The following is a 15374-nucleotide window of genomic DNA, read 5'->3' on the forward strand; positions in this document are numbered from 1 at the left end:
CTGATGTCATTCCCCCCCCCCCCACACACACACACCTGCCTCTTTCTCTCTCTCAAATAAATAAATAAACAAAATATTTTTTAGAAAGAAAAAAATGCTGCTTTCAGATTATCTCATCACTACAACTCTGAGCTCTAATAAGTCATTTATTTCTGATACTTTGCCCTTCAGCCATGATACTCATTCCACACGTTTTCCTACAGACAGAATGGAATTTAAAAATATTCTCCTGAAAATAATTTCCCCCTTCTTTAGCTTTATACTGAGAATGGTCACTGCCTCAGAAAATAAACATACTCTACAATGGTGAGCTATTTCAATAATAAATACATTCCTTCATAGACATTATTCACTGCTAAAATAATGGTTGGGTAATAAACAGCATCCAAGGAAAGAAAATCAGAACACAGGCTAAAGCCATGCCTGCATCGCTAAACATTTCTTTGATTATACTGACCCCTGATGGCCTTTATACATTTTTTATTTGTTTGTTTAAATACTTTATTTATTTAAGAGAGAAGTAGAGAGGAAGACAACTGCTGCAAAGGAACTCCAGACATATGTACCACTTGTGCTTACCTGGGTCCTGGGGAATGAAACCTGGGTCTTTTGGCTTTGTAGGCAAGTACCTTAATTGTTAAGCTATCTCCCCAGCTTGATAGCTTTCTTTTTTTTTTCAATTTATCATTAGTATTATTATTATTAACAACATATTTTGTATGGATGCATCATGTGTTGGTACCCTCTTTTCCCTTGTTCCTGCCTCCATTCCACTGGGGCCCCTCCTCAGTGGTATTCTCTATGGGGTTGTGGGTTATGCATTGTGGGAGCATAAGTCAGTTTTTTTGTGGGGGGAGGGAATGCCTCTGGGCACAATGTCTTAACCTGTGGCTCTTAAAATCTTTCTGCACCCTGTTCTACAAAATTCCCTGAGCCGTGGTGGGTGAGTTTTAAGTCTGCTCCAGTGATGAGCTCTTAGGAGCCTCTGGATCTCTGCTTTGGTAGATGTTGAGTATCCTTGGGATATGTCTCCATCCTGGCACAGATTATCAGGACCAGCATGGAAACAGCACTCTTGCTGGTCTCCACATTCCTCTGTGGATTTTTTTTTTTTAATTTTTTTTCAATTATTTATTTATTGATTTATTTGAGAGCAACAGACAGAGAGAGAAAGACAGATAGAGGGAGAGAGAGAGAATGGGCGCGCCAGGGCTTCCAGCCTCTGCAAACGAACTCCAGACGCGTGCGCCCCCTTGTGCATCTGGCTAACGTGGGACCTGGGGAACCGAGCCTCGAACAGGGGTCCTTAGGCTTCACATGCAAGCGCTTAACCGCTAAGCCATCTCTCCAGCCCCCTTTACACAATTTTTGAGGGGGCTTTTTTTTCTAAGTTGTATGCCTCAAGTTGATATTTCATCAGCAATAGATATTTTTTTTTAATTAGAGAGAGGGGGGGAGAAAGGGAGGGAGAATGGGGACGCTAGGGCGCCTAGCCACAACAAATGAACTCCAGATGCATGTGTCACCATATGCATCTGGCTTTACATGGGTTCTGAGGAACTGAACCTGGATCCTTGGGCTTTGCATCTTAATTGCTGAGCCATCTCTCCAGGCCAGCAATAAGGTCTTGATCAATATGGTGGTCTTCAAAATGATAAAGATACTTTCTAAAGTTTGGAAAGAGGAATTAGCATTTAAGTAAAGACTTAATTACTGGATGTTACTTAGATGCAAGCACTGTGTTAGATTCTGATGATAGAAGGGTAAACAAGACAAAAATAACCATCCTTACAAAGATTACAGTCTACTAGGGTCCACCATTTAAAAGTAACATAGATGGAAGGAGGGAGATGGCTCAGTGGTTAAAGGTACCTGCTTGCAAAGCCTGATAGCCCAGGCTCAGTTCCCCAGGACCCTTGTAAAGTACAGATGCACAAAAGGAGAGATGCATCTGGAATTCATTTGGAGCAGCAACAGGCCCTGATGAACACACATATTTTCTCTCTCTCTCTCTTTCTCCCCCTCTCTGCTAAAATAAATAAATAAAATAAAAGTACCATGAGGTAAGGGAGAAGCAAAATGCTATGTAAGGGGCTGAGGAGATGGCTCAGGAGTTAAGACACTTGCTTGTAAAGCCTGCCAACCCATGCAAAGTGGCACATGCATCTGCTATCTGTTTGTAGCAGCAAGAGACCCTGGCACACCTAAACACACAAAAAATACATATGTGCAAATAAATAAATAATTTTTAATGCTATGGGAATATCTGGAGTGCTTTAACCATTCTAGAGAATGGTTGAAGAGAAGAAGCAAGCTGGAATAACGGGGTGGGGGAAAAAACAGCATTTCAAACAGAGGGAATTGTGGGAAAGCTCTGGGAAGAGACAGGGTGGTGAATTTATGAACTATAAATGTTCAAAGGTCATTTTAATGGTGGCACTCAACAAAGCTGATGAGGTAGATGAGGGACTGATGTTGTACATCTTCTCTTAAAAATTTCAAGGACTTCCGGTTAAGATGGCGGCGTAGGTACCACACCAAAGCAGCCTGGGTGGAAAAAAGACCAAAAAAACTCAGCAAAATACACACTTTTACTAAAAAGCGAGGTGTATAAGAAATTGAAGCAGCAGCGGGGAAGTAGGAGAGATCCAGAGCATCCATAGCCCGCACAGGCTGGCAAAAGCGGCCCCAGCAGCTCCGACAACTGCCACGGTGGTGGGGCGCACCAGAAAGCCACTGGGCTCGGCTCCAGCCGCGAGAAAAGCCAGGTGCGGGAGCTTCCCCTCACACCGGTGCTCTCCGCAACTCAGGAAATGTGAAGGTAGAGTGGCAGTGAGCAGTGGAGGAGCAGAGGGCGAGGTAGAAGAACACATGGAGCAGCGAGAGAACCAGAGCAGCTGTAGCTCCCTCCCCTCCCCCACCGCCTGAGCCCAGCTCCAGCGAACAGAGCAGCGTCCCGGGACCCAGCCAAGCCAACGTGTGCCGACAGCGGGACCCAAGCAGGAGCAGAGTTCGGCAGCAACATCAGCAGCTCCAGAACTGGTTCCAGCGGCCCCAGCAGCGGCAGACCCAGCAGCAGCAGCAGCGGCAGACCCAGCAGCAGCAGCTTCAGCAACAGCAGTGGCTCCAGAAGTGGCAGCTACAGCAGCATCAGCAGCAGAGGCAACAGCAGCAGTGGGCCCAGCAGCAGCAGCTTCAGCTGCTGACAGACCCAGCAGAGGCAGCTTTCGCAGCAGCAGTTCCAGCAACAGGGGTGCTGATCTGCAGGGCCACAGTTGCCAGGCTTGGTTTGCCCCACAGGAAAAGCCAGTGCCCAGCTCCAGAAATCAGAGCAGCAGTCCGACGTCCCAGGCAGCAACTTGACTGAGACCAAACTCATCCAAGGTAACTGGGTTTGCACCAGGGAAGGGTCTCACTTGGTCACAAGCTGACTGGGATCCCTCAACAGACCAGAAATCTTAACCTCTATGTTGATAGAGGATCTGGTTGTTATAATAACTACTCTGGAATACACACTTGGGTCTGTTTTTGACTGAATGGGTACACTGTTTAGTTAACTTTTAGAATCTACCTGTGTTTTATTCCACTCAGCCTACTTGAATACTCCCATATCAGGGACTCTCAACCCCTAGGAGCACCTTTGTAGATACTCTCAGAGCCTTAAGAGCCACATCTAACACCTTAAGCTCCTACCCTGAAAATATATAACATCAAATCAATTGATACAGCTAAGAATACCCAGCTAGCTAGAAAATCCAAGCATTAACTTAATCCAAGATGCAAAAATATATACATTGTAACACAAGAAACACTAAAAAGCAAGACGATATAAATGCACCTAAAAGTATTAATGCATCAGAAATGACCTCAACTGAGAACGAGTTACAGGAAATGCCTGAGAAAGATTTCAAAAGAATGATTGTAAATATGTTCAAAGAAGTCAGAGAACAAATCAAAGGAATCAAAGAGGAAATCAAAGGAATCAAAGAAGATGCAGGACACCAATTTCATGAAATAAAAAAGGCAATACAAGACATAAATAAGGAAATAGAAATAATAAAGAAAAACCAGTCAGAATTACTAGCAAAGAAGAACAAAGTTAATGAAATAAAAAACTCTGTAGAAAATCCAGTAGAATGGATGAAGGAGAGGACAGAATATCTAAGCTAGAAGACCAGGTGGCAGATCTAATACAGGCCAACAAAGAGAAAGACAAACTTATAGAAAAGTATGAGTGGGAATTTCAAGATATTCGGGACACTATGAAAAGATCAAATATTAGAATTCAGTGGGCTAGAGAGATGGCCTAGCGGCTAAGCGCTTGCCTGTGAAGCCTACGGACCCCGGATTGAGGCTCGGTTCCCCAGGTCCCACGTTAGCCAGATGCACAAGGGGGCGCACGCGTCTGGAGTTCATTTGCAGAGGCTGGAAGCCCGGGCGTGCCCATTCTCTCTCTCTCCCTCTATCTGTCTTTCTCTCTGTGTCTGTCACTCTCAAATAAATAAATAAATAAATAATTGTTAAAAATTTTAAAAAAAAAAGAATTCAGGGCATAGTAGAAGGAAAAGAATTTCACTCAAAAGGCATAGTAGGTGTCTTCAACAAAATCATAGAAGAACATTTCCCCCAAATTGGGAAGGAGGTGCAAATACAGATACAGGAAGCCTTTAGAACCCCAGCCAGACAAAACCTGGAAAGAATCTCTCCTCGCCATATTATAATCAAACTTCCAAACACACACCAAAGAAACATATTGAAAGCAGTTAAGAGAAAAATCAAGTTACCTACAAAATTAAGCCCATCAGGATTACAGCAGATTATTCAACACAAACTTTTAAAGCCAGAAGGGCTTGGGGTGATATATTCCAAGTTCTGAAAGATAACAACTGTCAACCAAGGTTACTTTACCCTGCAAAGTTATCCATTCAAACAGACAGAGAAATAAGAACATTCCATGACAAAAGCAGGTTAAAGGAGTATTTGAAGACAAAACTAGCTCTACAGAAAATACTTGATAGAATCCTCCATGCTGAAGAAAAGGAAAAGAACACATATAAGGAACCTAGAAAAATCAAGCAATACTCAAATACTAGTTAACAGAAGAGAGCACAGGTAGAACCAGAACCACAAAAAAAAAAAAAATGGCAAACATAAATACACAATTTTCAATAATATCTCTTAATATCAACGGCCTCAATGCCCCAAAGAAAAGACATAGATTTGCAGACTGGGTTAAAAAGCACGATCCTACAATTTGTAGTCTCCAAGAAACTCACCTTTCTGCAAAGGATAGACATTATCTTAGGGTGAAAGGTTGGAAGACGGTGTTTCAAGCAAATGGACCTAGAAAACAAGCAGGGGTTGCTATCCTAATATCGGACAGGGTAGACTTTAGTCCAACGTTAGTCAAGAAGATAAGGAAGGTCACTTTATACTGATTAAGGGCACACTCCAACAGGAGGACATTACAATCCTAAACATATATGCACCTAACATGGGGGCTCCCAAATTCATCAAACAAACACTATTAGAACTAAGGTCACAGATAACACCAAACACAGTGATGGTGGGTGACTTTAACACCCCACTCTCATCAATTGACAGGTCATCCTGGGAAAAATAAACAGAGAGGCATCTGGACTAAATGAGGACATAGAAGGAATGGACTTAACAGATATATACAGGACATTTCATCCAAAGGCTGCAGAATATACATTCTTTTCAGCAGCACATGGAACATTCTCTAAAATAGACCATAAATTAGGACACAAAGCAAATCTTAACAAATTCAGAAATATTGAAATAATTCCTTGCATTCTATCTGACCACAATGGAATTAAACTACAAATCAGTACCAAGAAAGGCTATAGAGCATACACAAAATCATGGAAACTAAACAATACACTACTAAATGAATGAATGGGTCAATGAAGAAATCAAGAAGGAAATCAAAAAATTTATAGAGTCAAATCAGAACACAACATATCAAAATCTCTGGGACTCAAGGAAGGCAGTTCTAAGAGGTAAATTTATAGCCTTAAGTGCCTATATTAAGAAATTAGAAAGGTCGCAAGTAAACAACCTAATGCTTCGCCTTAAAGCCTTGGAAAAAGAAGAACAAGGCAAACCAAAAATCAGTAGACAGGAAGAAATAATAAAGATTAGGGCAGAAATTAATGAAATAAAAACAAAAAGAACAATCCAAAGAATTAATGAAACAAAGAGTTGGTTCTTTGAAAGGATAAACAAGATTGATAAACCCTTAGCAAATCTGACCAAAAGAAAGAGAGAAGAGACACAAATTAATAAAATCAGAGATGAACAAGGTAACATCACAACAGATTCCAGAGAAATTCAAAAAATCTTAGGGACATACTATAAAAGCATATACTCCACAAAATATGAAAATCTGAAAGAAATTGATGATTTCCTTGATCTATATGACCTACCTAAGCTAAATCAAAATGAGATTAATCACTTAAATAGACCTATAACAAACATGGAGATCCGAACAGTTATCAATAATCTACCAACTAAAAAAAGCCCAGGCCCAGATGGATTCACTGCTGAATTTTACCAGACTTTTAAGGAAGAGCTAACACCATTGCTTCTAAAGCTTTTCCAGGAAATAGAAAAAGAAAGAATTCTACCAAACTCCTTCTATGAGGCCAGCATCACCCTAATACCAAAACCAGGCAAAGATAGAACAAAAAAAGAAAATTACAGACCAATCTCCCTCATGAACATAGATGCAAAAATTCTCAACAAAATATTGGCAAACAGAATACAAGAGTATATCAAAAAGATCATTCACCCTGACCAAGTAGGCTTTATCCCAGAGATGCAGGGATGGTTCAACATACGCAAATCTATAAATGTAATACATTACATAAACGCGTTGAAGGACAAAAATCACATGATCATCTCATTAGACGCAGAGAAAGCATTTGACAAAATCCAACATCCCTTCATGATAAAAGTCCTACAGAGACTGGGAATACAGGAACATATCTCAATATACTAAAGGCTATTTATGACAAGCCTACAGCCAACATATTACTAAATGGATTAAAACTGGAAGCTTTTCCACTAAAATCAGGAACAAACAAGGGTGTCCACTATCCCCACTTTTATTTAATATAGTTATAGAAGTCCTAGCCATAGCAATAAGGCAAGAGACACACATAAAAGGGATACAAATTGGAAAGGAAGAGATCAAGTTATCATTATTTGCAGATGACATGATTCTATACACAAAGGACCCTAAAGACTCTACTAGCAAACTGTTAGAGCTGATCAAAACCTACAGCAATGTAGCAGGAAACAAAATAAATACACAGAAATCAGTAGCCTTCATATATGCTAACAACAAACACACAGAGGATGAAATCAGAAAATCACTCCCGTTCACAATTGCATCAAAGAAAGTAAAGTACCTTGGATTAGACCTAACCAAGGAAGTAAAGAATCTCTACAATGAGAACTTTAAAACACTCAAGCGAGAAATTGCAGAAGACACTAGAAAGTGGAGAAACATCCCTTGTTCCTGGATTGGAAGAATCAATATTGTGAAAATGGCAATCTTACCTAAAGCAATCTACACATTTAATGCAATCCCTATCAAAATTCCAAAGGCATTCTTCATGGAAATAGAAAAAACAATCAAAAAATTCATTTGGAATCGCAAAAAAACCTCGAATATCTAAAATAATTCTGAGCAACAAAAATGAGGCTGGTGGTATCACCATACTTGATTTTAACTTATACTACAGAGCCATAGTAACAAAAACAGCATGGTACTGGCACAAAAACAGACATGTAGATCAGTGGAACAGATTAGAGGACCCAGATGTAAGCCCAAGTAGCTATAGCCACCTGATATTTGATAAAAATGCCAAAAATACTCATTGGAGAAGAGACATCCTCTTCAGCAAATGGTGTTTTGAAAACTGGATATATATCTGCAGAAGGATGAAAATAGATTCTTCTCTCTCGCCATGCACAAGAATTAAGTCCAAATGGATTAAAGACCTTAACAACAGACCTGAAACTCTGAAACTGCTAGAGGAAAAAGTAGGGGAAACCCTTCAACATATTGGTCTTGGCAAAGACTTTCTGAATACAACCCCAATTGCTCAGGCAATAAAACCACAGATTAATCACTGGGACCTCATGAAATTACAAAGATTTTGCACCGCAAAGGGCACAGTGAAAAAAGCAAAGAGGCAACCTACAGAATTGGAAAAAATCTTTGCCAGCTATATATCTGATAGAGAATTAATATCTAGGATATACAAAGAACTCAAAAAGTTAAATAATAAGGAATCAAACAAGCCAATCAAAAAATGGGCTATGGAGCTAAATAGAGAGTTCTCAAAGGAAGAAATACGAATGGCATATAAGCATCTAAAAAAATGTTCTACGTCACTAGTCATCAGGGAAATGCAGATTAAAACTACATTGAGATTCCATCTCACTCCTGTCAGATTGGCCACCATCATGAAAACAAATGATCATAAATGTTGGTGGGGATGTGGAAAAAAAGGAACCCTTCTACGCTGCTGGTGGGAATGCAATCTGGTCCAGCCATTGTGGAAATCAGTGTGGAGGTTCCTAAAACAGCTAGAGATTGATCTACCATATGACCCAGCTATAGCACTCCTAGGCATATATCCAAAGGACTCATCTCATTTCCTTAGAAGTACGTGCTCAACCATGTTTATTGCTGCTCAATTTATAATAGCTGGGAAATGGAACCAGCCTAGATGTCCTTCAACAGATGAGTGGATAATGAAGATGTGGCACATTTATACAATGGAGTTCTACTCAGCGGTAAAGAAAAATGAAGTTATGAAATTTGCAGAAAAATGGATGGATCTGGAAAGGATTATACTAAGTGAGGTAACCCAGGCCCAGAAAGCCAAGCGCCACATGTTCTCTCTCATATGTGGATCCTAGCTACAGATGATTGGGCTTCTGTGTGAGAATGAAAATATTTAGTAGCAGAGGCCAGTAAGGTAAAAAGGAGACATAAAGGGTAGAGAAAGGAAGGGAGGAGGATACTTAATAGGTTGATATTGTATATATGTAATTACAATGATTATAATGGGGAGGTAATATGATGGAGAATGGAATTTCAAATGTGAAAGTGTGGGGGTGGGGAGGGAGGGAATTGCCATGGGATATATTTTATAATCATGGAAAATGTTAATAAAATTTTTTTTAAAAATTGAGAAAAAAATAATAAAATATACAGAAAAAAAAAATCATGTGGGGGGCTAGAGATGGCTTAACAGTTAAGGCACTTGCCTGCAAAGACAAAGGACCCAGGATAGATTCTCAGGACCCATGAAAGCCAGAAGCACAAAATGGCACACGTATCCAGGATTCATTTGCAACAGCTAGAGGCCCTGATGTGCCTCTCTCTTTCTCTCTCTCATAAATGAATAAATTAGCCAGGCATGGTGGCACATACCTTTAATTCCAGCACTGGGGAGACAGAGGTAGGAGGATTGTGGCCATGAGTTTGAGGCCACCGTGAGACAACAGTGAATTCCAGGTCAGTCTGGGCCAGAGTAAGACCCTACATCGTAAAACCAAAAATAAATAAATAAACAAAATGAATTAATTAAAAAATTAATTTCATATAGGAGGCCAGGCATGGTAGCACATGCTGGAGGGATGGCTTAGCAATTAAGGTGCTTGCTTGAGAAGTGTACGGACTAAGGTTCAATTCCCTAGTACCATGTAAGCCAGATGCGCAAGGTTGCTAGAGAGAATGGCATACGCATTCTCTTTCTCTCTATCTGCCTTTCTCTCTCTTTCTGAGTTAAATAAATGAATAAAATATTTTTTAAGAAAAGAATGTAAATGAGGACTGAAAATGACAGCCTAACTCCCTATAGTTCACCAGGCTTCCTAACCCCAATTCCTATCACCCTTCACATGCACCAGTAACACAAACTTCTCCCAAATCCCCAGATACATGAAGTTATTTTCTTTCATTTTCCATGTTTCTACACAAATCTTTCCCTCTGTTCTGTTTCATAGATTCCTGCCAACTCTTTCCTTCTCTAATAAGCTCAAATCTCCTCTTCCTCCAGAATCCACCACCCCCTATTCTAGGCTTCCATGCTCCTTCACAAGTTTGTGCACTTACTCATTTCCTATCTGACTCCCCTTGGGAGGCATATAGCCTCTCCATGAGCCAGGTGTACTCAGCACATGTTTGTTGAGCATCTGCACAAAGATGAAAGACATACTTAGGTCTCTACTGCTTAGAATGCTTTCTTTAGGTTCCTCAAAAAAAATGTGAACCATGGGAAAAGAAAAATTAAAGATTTTTTAAATGATTTTATTGATTTATTTGAGACATGAAGAGGCAAAGAGAAAGTAAGAATAGACATGCTTGGGCCTCCTACCACTGTAAACAAACTCCAGATGCATGTGCCACTTTGTGCATCTGGCTTTATGTGGGTACTGGGGAATCAAACCTGGGCTGTTAGGCTTTGCAAGCAAGTGCCCTTAACCACTGAGCCATCTCTCCAGCCCTCAAGATTTTTTAATCCTCCGGCTTAGGGAAAGAGCTAGGTCCATAGAACATACTCATATATTTGCCTTCAATGTTCCTTAAAATCATGTTATACCTTCACTAAATTATCTGATAAATTAAAAGGTATTGGTAATCTGGGTGTGATGCCTTTAATACCAACTCTTGGGAGGCAGAAGTGGAAGAACCGTCATGAGTTCAAAAGCAGCCTGGGACTACAGAGTGAGTACCAGGTCAACCTGGGCTAAAGGTAGGCCCTACCTCAAACTCCCCCCCCCCAAAAAAAGGATTAGTAGACATATCATATAACATCTATAAAGGTATCAAATGGCCATCCATCAAATTCCAAGAATCCATTGTGACCCTAGCACTGTCCTGTTGTATTTAAAGCAGTTCCCATAACTCAGTCCCACAGAACACTCCTTAAATATACTGCTGCAAGCAAGCTTCTATGCCATGCATCTCATATAACACATCCAGTTTTTACATAATGAAAAACTGGTGTCACTTATCTCGATTATATAGGTAGGTAGGTAGGTAGGTAGGTAGGTAGGTAGGTAGCACCTCGCCATCCTAGTGCCCGATAAAAAGCTATGTCATTGCTCTTAATCTCTTTCAATTACAGTAAAATTTGTAACACAAGCTTACAATCTTTTGCCATTTTTGCACATAGTGTTGAGCAGGTGTAAATACATCTACATTGCTATACAATAGATCTCCAGATCTTCTTTAGCTTGCAAAGCAGAACGCCTTTTGTACACTATTAAAAAATACCCCCATTTCCTCCTCCTCTAACCCTAACACCAACATCCTTCTGTTTCTATGATCTTGAATATTTCAGATATTGCACTGAAGTGTAATCACACAACATTTGTCCTTTTGTGACTGACTTATTTCACTCAGAATAATCTCAAGATTCATTCATGCTATAGCCTACATCAAAATACACTTCACTTTTTTAAATTTTTTATTAATTTATTTGAAAGGAGAGAGCGGGGCAGAGAAAGACAGTATGGTCACACCAGAGACTCTTGACATGGCAAATGAACTCCAAATGCATGTGCCACTTTGTGTATCTGGCTTTATGTGGGTACTGGGGAATTAAACCCAGGCCATCAAGGTTTGCAAACAACTGCCTTTAACCACTGGGAAATCTCTCCAGCCCAAAATTCCTTTCATTTTTAAGTTGAATACTGCATTATTTTTTGAGGTACAAATTTATAAATAATTTATTTATGCAAGTAAATTATATCTATAAATATATCAAATCATGCCAGAAAAACCAAATGAGCTTGTCCATTAAACCAGATGTAACTCCTTCACCTGCCACTACTGTCAAAGGACAGCTAAGATATGGCAGGTATACTGATCTATCACCTGCCCGTTACTTTTTAAAAAAAAATTTTTTTGGTTCAGTTTTTATTTATTTATTTGAGAGCAACAGACAGAGTGAGAAAGGCAGGTAGAAAGAGAGAGAGAGAGAGAATGGGTGTACCAGGGCTTCCAGCCACTGCAAACGAACTCCAGACGCGGGCGCCCCCTTGTGCACCTGGCTAAAGTGGGTCCTGGGGTATCGAGCCTCAAACCAGGGTCCTTAGGCTTCATAAGCAAGTGCTTAACCGCTAAGCCATCTCACCAGCCCTGCCCATTACTTTTAAGTAGAGCAAGGTTAGTGGGGTGGTATATGCCTGTGATTCCAGCATTCAAGAAGCAGAAGCAGAGCATCATAAAACCCTGTCTCAAAAATGAAGCAAGGGGGCTAAAGAGATGGCATAGTGGTTAAGGCACTTGCCTGTGAAGCCAAAGAAGCCAGGTCCGATTCCCCAGTACCCATGTAAGCCAGATGAACATGGTGGTGGTGCGTGCATCTGGAGTTCATTTGCAGTAACTAATGGCCCTGGTGCGCCCATTCTCTTCCTCTCTCTCTCTCTCTCTCTCTCTCTCCCTGCCTCTTCCTCTCTCTCTCTAAATAAATACTAAAATATTTTAAAAAATAAAAATAAAGCAAGGGCTGGAGAGATGGCTTAGCAGTTAAGGCACTTGCCTGTAAAACCAAAGGACCCAGTTTTGATTGCCCAGGATCCATATAAGCTAGATGCACAAGATGGCACATGTATCTGGAGTTTGTTTGCAGCAGCTAGAAGCCCCTGTGCATCCCCCCTTTTCTGCCTCTCTCTCGCCAATAAATAAAATATTTTTTAATAAAAATGTAAGTTAGGTGTAGTAGCACATGCCTTTAATACCCTACTCAGGAGGCTAAGTTAGGAGGATCACCATGAATTTGAGGTCAGTCTGGGATTACAGAGTGAGATTCAGGTCAACCTGGGCTAAAGTGAGACCCTGTCTCAAAAGACAAATAAATAAAATAAACCAAAAGTAAAAACATGAATCCAAAGAAAGATTCAATTAGTTAAAATTTTTACTATCTCAAAACTAACTTAAATTCTGTCTGAGTTGCTCCTTTCTGAATGTCTAAGTGATAGAATCATAATTCTAATGTGTGATAAAAACCTACAGTCACATCTGTTTGCTGAGCTGCCTCTTATCAATATGAAAAAAGGTAAATGGAAGCATAAAACCTGCTAGCCAGACATGGTGGCACTTGCTTTTAATCTCGCACTTGGGAGGCAGAGGTAGGAGGATTGCTGTACATTTGAGGCCACCCTGAGACTACATAGTGAATTCTAGGTTAGCCAGGGCTAGAGTGAGATCCTACCTCAAAAAGCAAAAAAAAAAAAAAAGGCAGAAATTCAAAACTTTGATCTGTCTCAAAATAAATAAGTAAACAAAAACTTACATGAGCTATATATTCATCACTTAGTTTTAAACTTGTCAATACATATAATAACTAAGCAAACAAACATTTATTTCAATTGTTTTACACAAAAATGTTCAAAATGTTTTAGCCTTCAAACATCCTATGACAGAAAAAGACAATGATAAGCTGGAGAGATAGCTTAGCAATAAAGATACTTGCTTGCAAAGCCTTATGACCCAGGTTTGTTTCACCTGTACCCACATAAAGCCAGATGCACAAAATGACACATACATCTAGCGTTCATCTACAATAGCTTGAGGCCTTGGTGTACCTATTTCTTTCTTTCCTTCTTTCTCCCTCTTTCTCTCTCTCTCTCCCCTTGCAAATAAATAAAAATATTTTTTAAAACATTAAAAGACAATGATGTGTTATAATAAAGGCTAACCTCTGATAAATATAACAAATTTAAAATAAGCCACTTAAATTGTCTAAATGTACGTATTTTTTCTGTTCATGGAATAAATGACTTTGGATAAATTTCATAACAATTCAAATAATTTTCTATATTTACCTCCAAAATATATTTATACTCACAATCACTTGAACTTGAATGGACCAGTCACCAAGTATTGGATGGGAGGATAATTGAAAAGTTTTGGAAATGACTCCAAGATCACCTTGTTGAGACAGCCACTGTTGGATCAAATTGGACTTTGGGTCCTAAAACAAAAACCAAACCATACATGTTAACTATGTAAAGGCTACCCACGTATATGTTCATCCTATCTGGTTAGGCATGATGCATTAAAGTACCCTTCCCTCCAGGTACATCCACAACTTTTCCCAAAATATGGTACTGAGTGTGATGGCTAAACATCATTCTCTGAGGAATTATAGCCTTTATCTCTCCGCCTCCTGAGTGACCAGCTGCCTCACACTCCTGCCACCACAGCCAGAGCTGCTACTGCCACCACACCTGCCCTGCCAGAATGGACCCTCAAACTGGGAACTAAGCCCTTCCTTAAGTTGCCTTTGCCAGGCATTTTGCCACAGCAAGAAAAAAAAAAAAGTACAGATTGTTTTTTGGAAAGTATCATATCCATACTACTGAAGAAGTATCAGGGCTGGATAAGATGACTTAGCAGTTACGGCATTTGCCTTCAAAGCTAAAGGACACTGGATCAATTCCCCAGTACCCACGTAAGCCAGATGCATAAGGAGGTGCATACGTCTGGAGTTTGTTTGCAGTGGCTGGAGGCCCCAGCATGCCCATTCTATCTCTCTCTCCCTTTCTCTCAAATAAATTATATATTGTTTTTTTGAAGTAGGGACTCACTCTACTCCAGGCTGACCTGGAATTAACTGTGTAATCCCAGAGTGCCTCAAACTCATCCTCCTACCTCTGCCTCCCAAGTGCGGGGATTAAAGGTGTGCACCACCACACCCGGCTCTATAAAATATATTTTAGAAAAAAAGAGGTCAGTGGGACTTCCAGTTAAGATGGCAGTTTAGGAACCACACCAAAGCAGCCTAGGGGAGAAAAAGCCAAAGGAAACCCAGCAAAATACACACTTTTACTAAAAAGTGAGGTGTATAAGAAATTAAAACGACAGCAGACAAGTAGGAGAGATCCAGGGCATCCAGAGCCCACAAAGACAGGCCTAAGTGGCTCCAGCAGTGGCAGCTCCAGCTCCAGCTCCAAGAGCAGTGGCTCCAGCAACAACAGCTGTGGCTATAGCAGTGGGGTCTCCAGCAGCGGTGGTACCAAGACTGTGGGGCAACAGCTGCCAGGCTCGGCTTGCCCCACAGGAAAAGCCAGTGCCCAGCTCCAGAAAACAGAACAGCAGTCCAGTGATCCAGCCAACCTACCCGAACCCACAGAGCACCAAAGAGGGACACAAGCAGGGCTCAGCATAACTGAGACCAAAATCATCCAGAAAGGTAACTGGGATTATACAGGGAAGGGACTCACTTGGTCACTAGCTGACTTGGAACCCTCAACAGACCAGAAATCTTAACCTCTTTGTTGATAGAGGATCTGGTTGCTATAATACCTTCTCTTGCATA

At 40.5% G+C, this 15374-nt stretch overlaps 1 protein-coding gene across 3 annotated transcripts in view; it reads right to left on the reverse strand.

Annotated features, from left to right (window-relative positions):
* Positions 1 to 15374, reverse strand: part of Cd109 (CD109 molecule) — a 289871-nt gene that overhangs the window by 236662 nt on the left and 37835 nt on the right. For all 3 annotated transcript variants that reach the window (XM_045160121.1, XM_045160120.1, XM_004660405.2), the window contains exon 5: positions 13902 to 14027. In XM_045160121.1, the coding sequence (XP_045016056.1) occupies positions 13902 to 14027 (126 nt within the window). The remainder of the gene's footprint in view (positions 1 to 13901; positions 14028 to 15374) is intronic.

This window comes from Jaculus jaculus, chromosome 10 (assembly GCF_020740685.1).
Source record: "Jaculus jaculus isolate mJacJac1 chromosome 10, mJacJac1.mat.Y.cur, whole genome shotgun sequence".
Taxonomy (NCBI): domain Eukaryota; kingdom Metazoa; phylum Chordata; class Mammalia; order Rodentia; family Dipodidae; genus Jaculus; species Jaculus jaculus.